We start from the raw sequence: 15,589 nt of genomic DNA on the forward strand, positions 1-15,589 counted from the left end.
CAGTCCAGCCCCTCATTTTATGCAGGAGGCACCCAAGGCACTGGGGGTGTGGGGGAGTGTCCGGGTGTCACAGCAGGTAAGAAGCAGAGAGGAACTCAAGCCCCCATCTGCCTTTCCAGCCCTAGTCCCATGCACCATGATGCCTGCCCTCCGTGTCAAGTGGAGAGTGAGTCAGGAGACAGGCCCACACCTTGGGGTACACTGGGGCTTCTGGTTGACCTTCAAAGTCAATTTGACCTCATCCTTTTGACTCCCAGTATAGGTCGGATAAGCCAGAAGTGATGCACTGTTTTCTCGCCTTTCTTTCCCCCAGGAGAGCTGGTGGGTGCCCAGTTCCTGGGAGTCATGCCCTCAGAGCAGCTTATATCCGTGCATCCCCCACTTTTCCCAGAGTCTGCTTGGACCTTCTCCCCAGTTGCCCTTCATTCTAGCCTAGACTGACTGCTCCATTCTGGCAACCCCAAATGCATATTTTATGTTTTTAATGTGTGTGTAGCTTTCATATTTAATTAAATTAGCTAATCTTCAATGAATTTTCCTCGTAGTGCTTCTGCCCCACCTGATCCATTCTGAACTTGTTCGTAGGCTTCATAGGTCATTTCTGCCTCTGGTTAATTTTGTGGTATCAGAATATTCAGTTGGGGCCTGTTCTGTGCTATGAAGCCTTATTGGAGTATCATTCTGCTGCCTATTTGCTTGTTGAGTTGGTAGCAGCTTGGAGACAGGTGAGCCCCATACCCGAGAGACAGGGAAGTTCAGACATTCGGGATTTTCTGACCTGAGGCCACACAGCTAACTGGAGGCAGAGCCTGGACCAGGACCAGACTTTCTCCCTCCGCGCCCTGCTCACGCTGCCTGCCCTCGCCGCCTGCTGATAGGGTCAGCGCCTGCAGGCCGAGGAGAAGCTCTGTTGCGTTGGGAGCAAGTGATGGAGTGATTTTCCTTCCCAAGGTGCTGTTGAGACAATGTTCACTGACTTGTTAGCTGACCTGATTTGAATGTCAGCCTATTCCCGCTTGGAGTGCCACCAGCTTTAAACATTAAACAACCATGTCTGAAAAAGAATAATAAAAAGGGCTGATATTTTCTTCTATAGCATTTATGCCAATAAGAATGAGCAGAAGTCGGGGCCCTGGGTGGTTTAGTTGGTTAAGTGTCCGACTCTTGGTTTTGGCTCAGGTTGTGATCTCAGGGTCCTGGAATCGAGCTTCGCGTTGCGCTCTGAGCTCAGCAGGGAGTCTTGTTTGAGGATTCTCCCTCTTGCCCTGTGCAGCAAACCCCCCCCCCCCGCTCTCTCTCTCAAATAAAGAAACTAAAAAAAAAAAAAAAAAAAAAAACCAGAATGAGCAGAAGTCCCAGTTTGTTTTCTGGATGAGCTCAAGCAGTTTCTTGATGCTTTTTGCATATGCATGTGATCCTCACGATGACTTGTAGGGTAGGCGTATGATGTATCAAGTGAGGGAAGAGGGGCTCAGAGAAGCCAGTGGCTTGTAAAATTGCAGTCTTAACTTGGGAGCAGAGCTGACCCCTGCCCTCATTAGTAAGCCAGTGTGCTTTCTCCTCACAGGACTGTATCATCTACCCGGTTTCTAGACCTCATCCTGCTTCATGGGCTCTTTATTCTTTCCACCTCTTAAGGTTTATTTTTTATTTTTTTAAAGATTTTATTCATTTATTTGACAGAGAGAGACACAGCCAGTGAGAACACAAGCAGGGGGAGTGGGAGAGGAAGAAGCAGGCTCCCAGTGGAGCAGGGAGCCTGATGCGGGGCTCGATCCCAGGACCCTGGGATCATGCCCTGGGCCGAAGGCAGACGCTTAACAACTAAGCCACCCAGGTGCCCCTATTTTTTTATTTTTTTAAAGCTTTTATTTATTTATTAGAGAGAGAGAGAGAGAGAGTGCATATCCGAGCTGGGGGGAGGGGCAGAGAGAGAAGGAGACTCCCTGCTGAGCAGGGAGCCCGATAAGGGGCTTGATCCCAGGACCCCAGATCATGACCAAAGGCAGACGCTTTACCATCTGAGCCACCAGGTGCCCCTCAAAGTTTAATTAAACTTTTTTTTTCTGAAATAATTCTACAGGTTGATGTTCTTAAGGCAACAGCCCTCCCTCTGTTGAAGCAGTTTGGAATAGATGGTGAATCATTCGAGCTAAAGGTAAGAATGTGTGCACTGTTGGCTGTGAACATGTGTGTCTCTGTTGAACTCATTGGAAGATCTGTAGGACGCAGTGTGTCTGTGTGTGTCACATTTGAAGTCACCATTGAGAAGACCCACAGGAGTCACGAACCAAACATTACAGACTTGGCGCCGAGAAGGGACTCGAGCAGTTGCGTGTACTTTGTCTGGGGTGACGTTGTGCACAACGCACATGTATGGACTCCTTTATGCCTCATAGCAGCTCCGCCGGGGAGCAGCTGAGCCAGGCTTCTGGCCACACTCCCTCTCTAAGCGAGATCATCCAGATCTAATTCGTGTCTGGGGCCTTCCAACCTGGATGCCCCTGAGAATTTTTAGTGTTTTTAAAACCTAGAAGTAATTTAAGCAGCTGTTTGCTGTTGAAAGGAATTATTACATCAGTAAGTTAACTGGATATCTTAAGCTGTTTATCATCTCTGCTTCTTAAGTTAATGTTTTAAACAAGGGAAGTGATTTCATTTTTATTTAATAAAATGAATTTTGATGGATTAGTTAATTGTACAGGGAGGAGAAACAGGTTCCTGATGGTTAAGACATGGAATGAGCCACTCATTGTAAGCATGAGGGAACAGGCACTCGTGGTGAAGTGACCCACTGGCCTGGGCCTGGGGACGTGCTGGCTCTGTGTCTGCTGCCCTTTCTGCCACATTGTTTGGGGTCCCCGCTCAGCACGCGCCCTCTCGGTGCTAATGTGAGGTGCTGATGATCTTGAAGGGATTGACACATTGGATACGAAAGAGTTAACCGCGTTCTAAGGAAGAGCCCCTTGACCTAAACCAGCCAGGTTGGGTATCAGGGTCACTGACTCTGCGGCATCCTCACCTCTTCTTTCTCACCACCCGTGCAGGTGGTGCGACGGGGAATGCCTCCTGGAGGAGGAGGGGAAGTGCTCTTCTCCTGTCCTGTGAGGAAGGTCCTGAAGCCCGTCCAGCTCACAGATCCAGGAAAAATCAAGCGTATCAGAGGGATTGCGTATCCTTTGCATTTGATTTCAGATTTTTTATCTTTTACTTGCCTCACGAAGATAAGAATGACTTAAAACAATTTACTTCTTCCCGGAGTCATTTATGTTTTAGACAATAGTCTTGGAGAAGTCTTAACAGTGAAATTGTAATTGTTGGCTGAGATATAATGTTTTATTTTCTGTCTCACCATGACTAGACCGATCCATTACTTGTTTGTTTGTTTTTAAGTTAATGCTGAAGTGAACAACTCCCGGGTATGTGCTGCTCTCCTGAGGGCTTTGGTTTAGGGGCCACCAATGCACCGCAGTCCTTCCCTCAGAAGAGCTCGTTGTCTGATGAGGCAAACATGCACAAACATGCAATTCTGATATAATGTGTACAGTGGTGTAGACAGATGCACAGTGGGTTAGGGGAGCTAAGAGGATGGCACATTTTGTCTGGAAGATGTAGGAGGGCAGGAATCATATCTACTTATTAAGTGGTTACTCTGCATGCACTGTGATAATATAACTATATACTTATTTTCTTTACAAAAAACCACTTTATGAATATCCGATTTACATACAAAAAGCTATACATATTCAATGTGTACAATTTGATAACTTTGGAGATGAGTATATGCCTATGAAAACCAGCAGCATAGTAATACCAGAAATATATCTGTTACCTCCAAAAGTTTCTTTCTGCCCTCTATTTTTTTTAAATTTTTGCACTTTTAATTTTTTGTGATAATAACACTTGACATAGATCTACTCTCTTAGCAAATTTAAGAATTTATTGGGGCACCCAGCTAGCTCAGTTGGTTGAGCATCTGAGTTTTTTTTTTTTTTTTTAATTTAGGTGTTTATTTTTGTAAAGATTTCTTTTTAATTTTACTCATTTGAGAGAGAGCACGAGCAGGGGGAGAGGCAGAGGCAGAGGGAGAAGCACACTTCCCGCTGAGCGGGGAGCCTGACATGGGGCTCGATCTTAGGACCCAGAGATCAAGCCCTGAGCCAAAGGCAGACGCTTAACCATCTGAGCCACCCAGGCGCCCTGAGCGTCTGACTCTTGATTTTGGCTCAGGTTGTGATCTCAGGGTAGTGGGATTGAGCCCTGCGTCGGGCTCAGGACTTCATCTCGGCATGGAGTCTGCCTGGGATTCTCTATCTCCCTTTGCCCCTCTCCCTGCTTGCTCACATGTTCTCTCTCTCAATAAATAAATAAATAAAATCTTAAAAAAATAAAATAAAATGTATTTTTTAAACCCCAGTATAATTATCTTAGCAAATTTTTAAGTATATAATCCAGGCATTATGGTACACAGTAGACCTGTGGGACTTAGTCATCTTGCATAACTGAAACTTTGTACCCTTTGACTGACATCTCCCTGTTTGCCCCTCCCTGCAGTCCCTGGCAACCACCATTCTACTCTCTGCTTCTGTGAGTGTGACCATTTTAGATTGCTTATATAAATGAAATGATGCAGTATTTGTTCTTCTGTGTCTGGCTTATTTCACTTAGCACACTGTTTTCCTTGTTCACCCATGTCACGAATGACAGCATTTACTTTTTTTTTTAAGGCTGAATAATATTCCATTGTATGTAAATATTACATTTTCTTTATCTATTCATCTTTCATTGGAGATTTAGCTTGCTTTCATGTCTTGGCTATAGTGTATAAAGCTGAAATGAATGTGGGAGTGTGTTTAGTTTCTGTGGATATGTACCCAGAAGTGGGACTGTAGGATCAAATGGTAGTTCTGTTTTTAATTTCTTGAGGAACCTCTATACTATTTTCCATAGTGACTGCACCAGTTTGCATTCCCATCAATAGTGTATAAGGATTCCTTTTTCTCCATACTGTCAGCAATATTTGTTATCTTTTGTTTTTTGAGCATAGCTACTTTAACAGGCATGAAGTGATAGGTCATTGTGGTTTTGATTTGTATTTCTCTGATGAAGAGTGAGGCTGAGTACTTTTCCACATCAATGTATGAACATCTGTGGGTTTTCTGTGGAGAAATATCTATTCAGGTCCTTTGCCCATTTTTTAATTGGGTTTTATTTTATTTTTAAGATTTAATTTTTAAGTAATCACTACCCCCAGTGTGGGGCTTGAACTCACAACTCTAGATCCAGAGTCGCATACTCCACCCACTGAGCCAGCTAGGGGCCCCTGAGTTATTTTATTTTATTTTTTTTCCTATTGAGTTGTATGAGTTTCCTATGTATTTTTTTTTCTTATGTATTTTAGATATTAATCAGAGGTCTGAATTGCAGACATTTTCTCTCATTCTGTGGTTTGCCTTTTCACTTTGTTGTTGTTGTTGTTTTTAAGATTTTATTTATTTATTTGACAGAGAGAGACACAGCCAGTGAGAGATGGAACACAGGCAGGGGAGTGGGAGAGGAAGAAGTAGGCTTCCAGTGGAGGAGCCTGATGTGGGGCTTGATCCCAGGACTCCGGGATCACACCCTGAGCCGAAGGCAGACGCTTAATGACTGAGCCACCCAGGCGCCCCAACTTTGTTGTTTCTTTTGCCCTTGTTTTGGTATTCCATCCAAGAAAGCATTGCAGTGCTAAAAAGCTTTTCCTCTGTTTTTTCTTATAGGAGTTTTATGGTTTTAGGTCCTAAGTTTATCTTTAATCCATTTTCAGTTGATTTTTCTATGTGGTGTTTGTCTGTTGAACAGATATGTGCAAATTTATTTGTGGGCTCTGTACTCCGTTCCCTCGCTTTGCATGTTTTTATGCCGGTACCATGCTGTTTTGATTATTGTAGCTTAGTAATATATTTTGAAATCAGGAACTCTGATGCCTCCAGCTTTGTTCTTGCTCAGAATTGCTTTAGCTATCTAGATTCCTTTGTGGTTCCATATAAATTTTAGAATTGTTTTTTCTGTATCTATTATTTTCTGTTTCTGTTATTCTATAAAAAATACCATTGGGATTTTGATAAGGATTGCATTGAATTTGTAGATCACTTTGGATAGTATGGACATTTCAAGAATATTAATTCGCTCAGTCCATGAACGTGGGCTGTCTTTCCATTTACTTGTGTTTTAAAAATATCTTTCATAAGTGTTTTATACTTTTTAGTATACAAGTCTTTTACCTTCTTGGTTTAGTTTATTCCTAAGTATTTAGGTTTTTTGGGATGCTATTGTAAATAGGATTATTTCCTTGATTTCTTATTCAGATTGTTTATTGTTAGTGTACGGAAATGCGAGTTGATTTTTTATCCTGCAACTTTCAAAAATTCATTTATTCCAGTAGTTGTTTTTGGGGGGGTGGGTGATATCTTTGGGATTTCTACATATAAGATTATGTCATCTGCAGACAGATAATTTTACTTCTTCCTTTCCAATTTGGATTCCTTTCATTTCTTTTTCTTGCTTCATTGCTCTGGCTAGGATTTACAGTACCATGTTGAATAGCACTGGCAAGAGTGGTCATCCATGCTTTGTTCCAAATCATAGAAGAAAAGCTTTGAGTTTTCCACCATTGAAGATGTTAGCTGTGGGCTTTTCATGTATGGTCCTTATTTGCGTTGAGGTAAGTTTCTTCTACACTTAATTTGTTGAGAATTTTTAATTATGGAAGAGGTGTTGAATTTTGTCAAGTGCTCTTTCTGCATCTGTTAGACAATCATGTGATTTTTGTCCTTCATTCTGTTAATGTAGTGTATCACATTATTGATTTGCATATGTAGAACCATCCTTGCATCCCAGGGATATATCCCACTTGGTTATGTCATATGATCCTTTTAATGTATCATTGAATTTAGTTTGCTAAAATTTGTTGATAATTTTTGCATCCATGTTCATCAGGGATATTGGCCTATAGTTTTCTTTTCTTGTAGTGTCTTTAAGGTCTGGCTTTGGTATCAGGGTGATGCTGGCTTCATAAAATTAATTTGGAAGTGTTCCCTCTTCAGTGTTTTTGGAAGTTTAAGGATTAGTATTAATTATTCTTTACATGTTTGGTAGAATTCACCAGTGAATTGATTAATCTGGTGAAGCCATCTGGTCTTGGGCTTTTCTTTTTTATGAGATTTTTGGTTACTGATTCAGTCTCCTTGTCACTGTTCTATTCAAGCTCTAGTCTTGATGTAGACTTGGTAGAATTTATCTGTTTCTTCTAGGTTGTCCAGTTTGTTGGCATGTAATTGTTCATAGTAGTACCTTATGATTAAAAAAAAATTCTGTGGCGTCAGTTGTAATGTCTCCTCTTTCATTTCATTTTATTTGAGTCTTCTCTTTTTTCTTAGTCTAGCTCAGGGTTTGTCAATTTATTTATCTTTTCAAAAAATGACTCTTTTGCTGATTTTTTTTCCTATTGGTTTTCACATTGCTGTTTCATTTATATCTACTCTATCATTTCTTTCCTTCTGCTAACTTTGGATTTTGGTTTGCTCTTTTTCTGGTTAGGCTGTTTATTTGAGATCTTTTCTTCTTTTGTAGAAAGAATGTAGGTGGTTATCACTGTAAAATTCCTTCTTAGTACTCCTTTTGCTTTGTCCCGTAAGTTTTGGTATGTTGTGTTTTCATTTTTGTTGTCTCCAGGTATTTTCCAATTTTCCTTTTGATTTCTTCTTTGGCCCCATGTTTGTTCAAGAAAGCATTCATTTTCATCTGTTTGTGAATTTTCTCATTTTCTTGCTGTTATTGATACCTAGTTTCATTCCACTGTGGTTGGAAAAGTACCTGAGGTGATTTCAGCCTTCTTAAACTTGTTATGACATGTTTTGTAACCTACTGTGTGATCCTGGAGAATGTTCCGTATGCACATAAGAAGAACGTGTATCCCGCTACTGTTGGATGGAATGTCCTGTGGGTTTCTGTTAGTTCCTCTTGGTTTCTAATGTTCTTCAAGCCTTCTGTTGCCTTACTGATTTTCTTCCTGGATGTTCTATCTGTTATTGAAAGTGGGGTAAGAAGTCTACTATTACTGTTGTATAGCTATTTCTAGATCTGCTGATGTTCGCTTTATATATTTAGGTGATCTGACGTTGAGTGCATATATGTTTATAGTTGCTATATCTTTCTATTGATTGACCTTTTTATCATTGTATAATTAACTTCTTTGTCTCCTGTGACTTTAAAATCTCTTTGGACTTCGTCTGTTTTGTGTGATGGATGTATAGACAGTCTTACTCTCTTTTGGTTCCCATTTGCATGGAATATGTTCACTTTCAGCTTATATATGTCCTTATATCTAAAGTGAGTGTTTATAAACAGCATATAGTTGGATCTTGTTTTACCCATTCAGCCACTTTTGTTTCTTTTGATTGTAGAGTTTAATCCATTTATATTTCATATTTTTTATTTTTAAGCCTCCAAGTGACTCTTGAGTTTACTTGCATTCTGTTTTGCGGATGGGAAAACTGAGGCTTCACAGGCTGAAGGAATTTGCATCCACATCACACTTTTCATAATGGCAGGGCTGGGATTTGGGCCCTGTCTGATTGCAGCCCAGTCTTTGAACCTCTGCTTTTTCTTAGAGGAGGGGAGGGCATTTGGATTGAGCATTGAGGAATAGAGGCCTGTGAAGTGGAGCAAGGAAGGGGTGCTCCAGGCAGGAGTGTGGGCCTGTGTAGATGCAGTGGCATACAGTGGTTCTGGAGGTGGCAGGCCATGCAGTGTGGCCTGAATGCAGGCCTGTCATTGGTGTATGGGAGTAGAAGATGGGATGTGAAAGATAGGGCAGGAGCCAGTGAAGATTGAAGGCCATGCTGATCAGTTGGCTTTCATTCCAAAGTCTGTAATTTTCTAGAGAGAGAATTTCCAAAGTAAGAGAATAATGTCGGTGGTGCTGAAAGAACTTTTGGCTGATTTTGGCTCATTGTACAAACTTTGGACGGTACAAGTTTAAAAAGAAAATCTTACCACCTAACAGTGACCACTTAGAGGCAAAGATACTAGGGAGTCATTTTGCCCTGAAGAGGTTGGTGAGGGTAGTGACTAGAGCATGGGTGAGGGCTGTGAGTTTACAGAGATCCTGAGGGCAGCATACGTGGGAAGCTGTCCCCACCTGGCTCTGTGACAGAGAGATAAGGTGTCCCTGAGGATGATGTGTCTCCTGGCACCTGTTAGAGATGTACGTTTTGATAGTAGCTGCATGTTCGGGGCAGTGTAAGGTGGGGTGAGGGCATTGGTGATAAATTCAGTTTTATTCTTGCTGGGTTTAAGGACCCTTCACAATGGTTACAGGGAGATAAATCTAGAAAGAAAATTAGAAGTGTACATCTGTAACTTGGGGGCGAGGTGAGAGCCGGAAGTGGGTGATTTGGAGTTGGCTACCATGTAGAGTGCAGAGAGAGGCAGGTGGATCCCTGAGACACCACTAAGACTTGAAAGCAAAAGCAGAGTGCTTCCAGGAAGGGCAACCAGGGAGAGTCAGGTGGTTGAGAGAATAAAGAAAACATAGCTTCTGAGAAGCCCTGGGAGCCCCAGTCAGTACCCTGAGGAGCCCAGAGGAGTCAGTGTTAGGTTGGAGGGCAGTCTGGGCAGCACACAGCTTGGGGGGAGCTCCTTCCAGAGAGGAGGAGCCAGCCCTGACGACCAGTTCTGGGGAAATGGTGCAACGTGGGGGCTGCTCTGTGAAGAATCTTGACAGAAAAGAGAAGCAGGAGGAAGGATAAGGTGGGAACTTGCCATATGGAGAGAGTTGAGAAGATCCCCTCCCTTCTTAAAGAGAAGGTTGGTGGCAATCGGAGTACTTCTGTTGGCTGGGTAGAGTAGACCTCCGAAGGCGGGGACGCTGAGGAAGGAGGGTAACGCTGACAAGGTGTTGGGCTCAGATGTGGGTTCCAACTTTGGCCTTGCTGCTTGTGGATGGCAGGATTTCGGCCCCATACTTTGGTCGACTCCCTTCTCACTGGGCGCATTGTAACTGCCGTGCGGGGCTGCAGTGAAGGTTGAACCAGGTAGTAGATGTATAGAGCGAGGCACTGGCTGTCGTGTGAGGAAGCATTTGGTGAGTTGTAGCTACTATTATTTTTGTTATTATTTGAGAGGGTGTGGGTTGAAGATGGCTCTAGAACAGCTGTCTGGAGGTGATCAGAAAGGGGTTGGGGGCAGTTTTCATTTTTCGAGAGTTAGGATGGGGTCGTGGATGAGGGCGTTAGCAGAGGTGTGATAAGGCAGTGTGACAGGCATAAAGGTGTGCTGTCACAGTGGGGCATAGTAACTGAAGGAAGAACAAGGCTGTGGGACAGCACAGCTGAAGATGGGGTTTTATCATGGTGTCGGCTATGTGGCTGTGTGGCTGTGCCCAGCAGCCGTTGGCAGCCTAGAGGGAGGGGAAGAGGAGGCCAGAGAGTTTCCTCCAGGGCTGGGTGTGGATGGCAGAGTGAGTGACTGGCGCAGAGGGATGGGCTGGAGGGACAGGTGGTTAAGGGATTGGAACACTTACCAGATTTAAAGGTTGAATGTAAATAGCTCTAAAGATTGGGTGACAGTAGGTATGTGTGCTGGGTAGATAAACAAAAACTTGTGTTTGGGGAATTGTATTTTGGGGTTTCAGATATTAAAAGTAATAAAATTCTAGGTGCTGATCTGGGTGAGGGCAGGCATTGGAGGCCAGGGGCTGGATGGGGTTGGGTGATGGCTTCTCCTGGTGGGAGTTTGATAAATGGGGTAGATCAGGTTGTATGCTTCTCAGGGGTGGGATAGGTGCTTAAAAGTCAAGTTTTGTGTTTCTCAGGGTTTGCTGTGGTCCTACGTGGAGGACAGTAAGCGGTGAGGGGAATAGGGTGGTCGGCATAGGCGCAGAAAGCCGTTATTGAGATAAAAGGGTGCTGTCTGACATTTGTAGAAATCCTCAGGATAAAAGGAATGTATAACTGAGCCTCTGTGGACGATGGCCTGTTCTCTCTGCTCGGCTCTCCTGGGGCACGTCTCAGGGCCATGCCCGGTAAAAATGAGGAGAGAGTGGGCAGTGGGGGGAGATACAGTTGCTGTCCTGGGAGCCCCCAGACTGATGTATGTAGTTAAACTGACTTTCTAAGGTGATGTTCTCCACAAAGAAATGGAAATGCAAGTAAGCAGGGTTTTTTTTTTTTTCTCTCTCCTTTTTTCTTTTTAACACATATGCCTTTTCTACTTGACTCCTGGCACTTACTTCCTCAACTGCATTCTTGCTAACAGGCGTGCTGTATTTTACCATATAAGAACCCAGATTGAAACCTGTTGAGTTGCTTTCCATTTTTCTCTGTTGCTGAAAATGTTGCAGTTGATGGCCTTGCACATGAAATCCTATGCACGCTCTGCACTGTTTCAGTTTATTTTTTCTCATTTGAGAATTGTGTCCTTTAATGCTCTATCGTGGCGGTGAACTCTGCTTGGAATCCATTCTCTGTAGTCTGGAAATGTGATTTCCAGAGTGTGTTCTGTTTGTTTTGACACTCTTGTGGTAACTACGTGGGTTTCACAGAGACTGTCCTACTGGGGTCCCATGGTACTTGGAGTATTGGGTGTGCAGAAGCCTCATGAGTCAGCCTTTGATGAGGATGCTGAGAAATGGGGAAGCCTTGGGGGTTGTACAGAGGAGAACGTGAAAGCTGGAAGAGCCCCGGGCTCTGGGGTGTAACTTTGTTCCTCCCTGGCTTCTCCCTCTGGTGTTCTTCAAGCCTTCCCTGTATAGAACCAATGCCAGGAAACACTGGAGAGCCCCTTGCTTGGGGCTGGGGCTCGGGTACCTGAATATTCAGGACACATCGGACCTGTGGAGTCTTTCTCCCAACTCCCCAGGAAAGTAGACACAAGTGGCTTTCTCAGATTCTTGTCTGCAAACCAGACATTCCAGCCACTGGTCTCCAGAGCTGCCCCTTTCACAAACACCTCAGTGGAATGTGGGTTTGAATTGAGATCACCTTCTTGGCCAGTTTTGGAGCCTGGGAAAAAAGAGCTGCCTTTGGAAAAAAGCTTTAGCTGGTTTTGTGGTTTTTTTACTTGCAAGTCTGGTTAACTGTTGGTCTGAGCTTGGAGGTTGCACTCCCCATAGGAGGGCTTGGGTCGGGAGAACTGGCCCTACTCTGGTGGGTGGTTGTGGCTTTAACTGAGTTACCCCCCAGAGTGCGTCTTTTCCCTCTTGGACCGGCTGTCCAGGGCCTGGGAGGGAGCCGGTGTTGGTTCCTGCCAGCAGCAGTGACTGGACAGTGTGGTTACCTTTTATTTAATGCCACCCACTCTCATTCTCCCCCTGCCTGAGGAGGGGTGGTGGCGAGAAGGGAGCATTCTCTTTTCAGTTCGCGTCACTATGCCAGAATCATGATCTGGCACGTAAGAGTCAAATGAAGAAGCTAGGGTAGAGGCAGAAGATGGGAGTGAGTTGGAATTTGTAGGACAAACTGATTTCCTTTCTCTGATTGTGAGGCAGGTACTTAGAGAATCAGCCTCTTTGTCTCTTTACACACACACACACATTTGCTCACTTGCATGTGCTTTCTCTGACCTAGAACACCAGGGAGTGATAAGGGTAGGAGTTCCATATCGCCTGTAGCTGTGAAATTGTCTCTCTTGGATATGAGTTCTTAATATGGTATTTATATAAGGGCTTCCGGAGAGTCACAGTCCCCTGAAATTGTCTGCACAATGACGTGTGCGTGTTTCTTGAGGGAGTGTCCATGGCTTTCATCAGATTCCCAGAGGGATCTCTGGTTTCTGAAAGGATAGGAACCTCTGCTTTGGGATTTGAATCTTGGACTAACTGAGAAAAGCAATAGCTGGCGTTCACTGGGCTCCTACCTCACACAGGCACCACTAAGCACCTTACTTGCATTATTTCATTTGAGCCTCCAAACCTTGGGAGGAGAATGTTATGGTTATTATTCCTTCTCGTACTGATGAGGAGGTGTGCCCAGAATGATGCAGTGTGCTGGCGCTGGCACTTGAGCATGGATGGTCTGATTCTAGAACTCTTAGCCATCCCTCAGTAGGGCCTCCGCACCCAAGCCAGGTGGTTCCACGGTGACTCTGACGTATAGCCACCTTGTCCGTCTCCACTGCCAGGATTCTGGTGTAGGACTCCACTGGCCTTGAGCTGAGTTACCCACCTGGTTTTTACATGTCTCTGGGGGTTGGAGGGAAGAGGTTGTCTTTGTGAAGTCAGTTGTGTTTAATTTTGTATTTCATATCTGTGATCTGGTTGTCCTCAGTGTAAGCGCTGGAAGTAGGAATCCATGGCTCTGGCCCACGGGGTCACTGTGAGTGTAAGATCAGTTATTAATGTACCTGAAAGAATTTTGGGACCCGTGGATGCTGTGGGATTGTATGTCAGGAGAGTGACATGTGTGCTCTCTTCAGGAGAGTGGGCAGCATCAGGCTCAGGAGAACAGCACCCACCTGGTCCAAAGGGTGTGAGACCCGGGACTGTTTGTCTCAGCTGCCTGTGGTCAAAAGTACATTCTGGACAGAGAGGTGGTGATGTAATGGGGCCTTGTGTGTGTATTGAAAAATCCCTCTTTGCTCTTTCCTCATTTCAGGTTTGTCCTTTGAGTCAAGTCAAATATTTATTGAGTATTGCTGAGTACAAAAATAGGGTATGAGAGTCATCAGAGAGCTCTGCTCCATATGGAAGCAGAGTCCCTCTTAAGGAATGCGTGGGCTTGTTGATGGGCAAGGACAGTGTGTGTAGATGAAGGGAGACGTACGGTAAGGTCAAGTGGAGATCACGGTCTGGTGCTGGCTGGGCGGTGTTGGGGAGAATGAAGAATGAAGGAAGGCAGTTCAGGTTGAAGAATTTGGACAGTTTGGGTAAGTGGAGGGGGTGATGGTGCCAGGGTGGGGACAAACACTGAGCAGACTGACCGAGAGGTCTAGGAGGGTCTGGACTAACGGAACTGTGGATTCTCATTAGCATGAGGAAGACTGATCTTTCAGTGGATGGTGCAGGATGGGTCAGAGAGGGGAGTGAATGCCAGCCAAGGTCTTTGTAGGCTCTGAGCATTTTGTTTCTGCAGCTCAGATGAAAATTGAGTTTGTCGTTGATGGTAATTTTTGCACAGTTGGGCTAGAACGGCCAGATCACACACCTTGTTTTCCCTGTTGGACTTGCCATGTGGGGTTTGTGTCAGGGTAATGGGAAGATCACATGTTGTTACTTCTCTCTTTCTTTAGCCACATACTAGCTACGTCTTGACTGAACATTGCACATCAAAAGTGCTCCATACTTAATTATTTTTTTTTTAATGTATTTTATTTATTTATTCGACAGAGATAGAGACAGCCAGCGAGAGAGGGAACACAAGCAGGGGGAGTGGGAGAGGAAGAAGCAGGCTCCTAGCAGAGGAGCCTGATGTGGGGCTCGATCCCAGGACTCCGGGATCATGCCCTGAGCCGAAGGCAGACGCCTAACTTCTGTGCCACCCAGGCGCCCCCATACTTAATTATTTTTTGATTCGTGGCATTAGGGAGAGCCAGTCTCTATAATAAAGTCTAATTTTAGGTAATTGTTTCTACTTCTGTAAAAATCAGCCTTTTCGGGGCCCCTGGGTGGCTCAGTCAGTTGAGCATCCAACTCTTGATTTCAGCTCAGGTCATGATCTCAGCATTGTGTGATTAAGCCCTAAGTTGGGCTTTGCACTAGGCATGGAGCCTGCTTAAGATTCTCTCTCTCTGCCTCTCCCTCTGCTTCCCCCTTCGCCCCATGCTCGCGTTCTCTCTCAAAAAAAAATTTTTTTTTAAATAAAACACCAGCCTTTTCATTTGAGTTGCTTATATCTTCCTCCTTTTCTTTCTGGGGGTGCCTCTGGTGTAAAAGTGCTAATTATCAATATTTTGATTATAAGGTAGCAGTTGTCCTGTATTATCCACAAACGGAGTAACTGACAAATAATTGAAAATAAGCTCTGTGAGTTGTAACAAACCTATTTAGATCTTTATAAACAGCTACCGTACTCTCTTTCACAAATCTTTTTCTGGGGCACCTGGGTGGCGCAGTCGTTAAGTGTCTGCCTTTGGCTCAGGGCCTGATCCCATCCCTGTGCTTTGGGATCGAGCCCCACATCAGGCTCCTCTGCTAGGAGCCTGCTTCTTCCTCTCCCACTCCCCCTGCTTGTGTTCCCTCTCTCGCTGGCTGTCTCTGTCAAATAAATAAATAAAATCTTTAAAAAAACAAAACAAAACAAAACAAAAACAAATCTTTTTCTGCTTTTCCTGTCAACAGACCAGGGGTGGATTGGGATTGGCCCAGGTGAGCCCCAGTGTGGTGTGTCTGTTCTAGCCTTAGGTTCACAAGGGAAAGACTCATTGGTTCCAGCAGTGGGGAGGGTCGGAGAACACTTCAAAGGGAGCCTGGCTTATGCTAGACAGGCAGGCCGTTTTCTCCTCTTGTTCTGAAATTGAGTTGAACCATTTCTAGGAGAGGGGAGGGGCATTGGGTAGGAACTCTAGAGCAGGGTTGGGAACTCTTATTTTATACTTTCCAATTCTCTACATC

General features: G+C 44.3%; 1 protein-coding gene across 1 annotated transcript in view; it reads left to right on the forward strand.

The window, feature by feature from the left end:
• RCL1 (RNA terminal phosphate cyclase like 1) overlaps nucleotides 1-15,589 on the forward strand; it is a 57,327-nt gene that overhangs the window by 23,750 nt on the left and 17,988 nt on the right. The window contains exons 4-5 of the mRNA XM_040620302.1: nucleotides 2,084-2,158; nucleotides 3,048-3,172. Coding sequence (XP_040476236.1) covers nucleotides 2,084-2,158; nucleotides 3,048-3,172 — 200 coding nt within the window. The remainder of the gene's footprint in view (nucleotides 1-2,083; nucleotides 2,159-3,047; nucleotides 3,173-15,589) is intronic.

Source organism: Ursus maritimus, unplaced genomic scaffold (assembly GCF_017311325.1).
Source record: "Ursus maritimus isolate PB19 unplaced genomic scaffold, ASM1731132v1 scaffold_34, whole genome shotgun sequence".
Classification (NCBI taxonomy): Eukaryota; Metazoa; Chordata; class Mammalia; order Carnivora; family Ursidae; genus Ursus; species Ursus maritimus.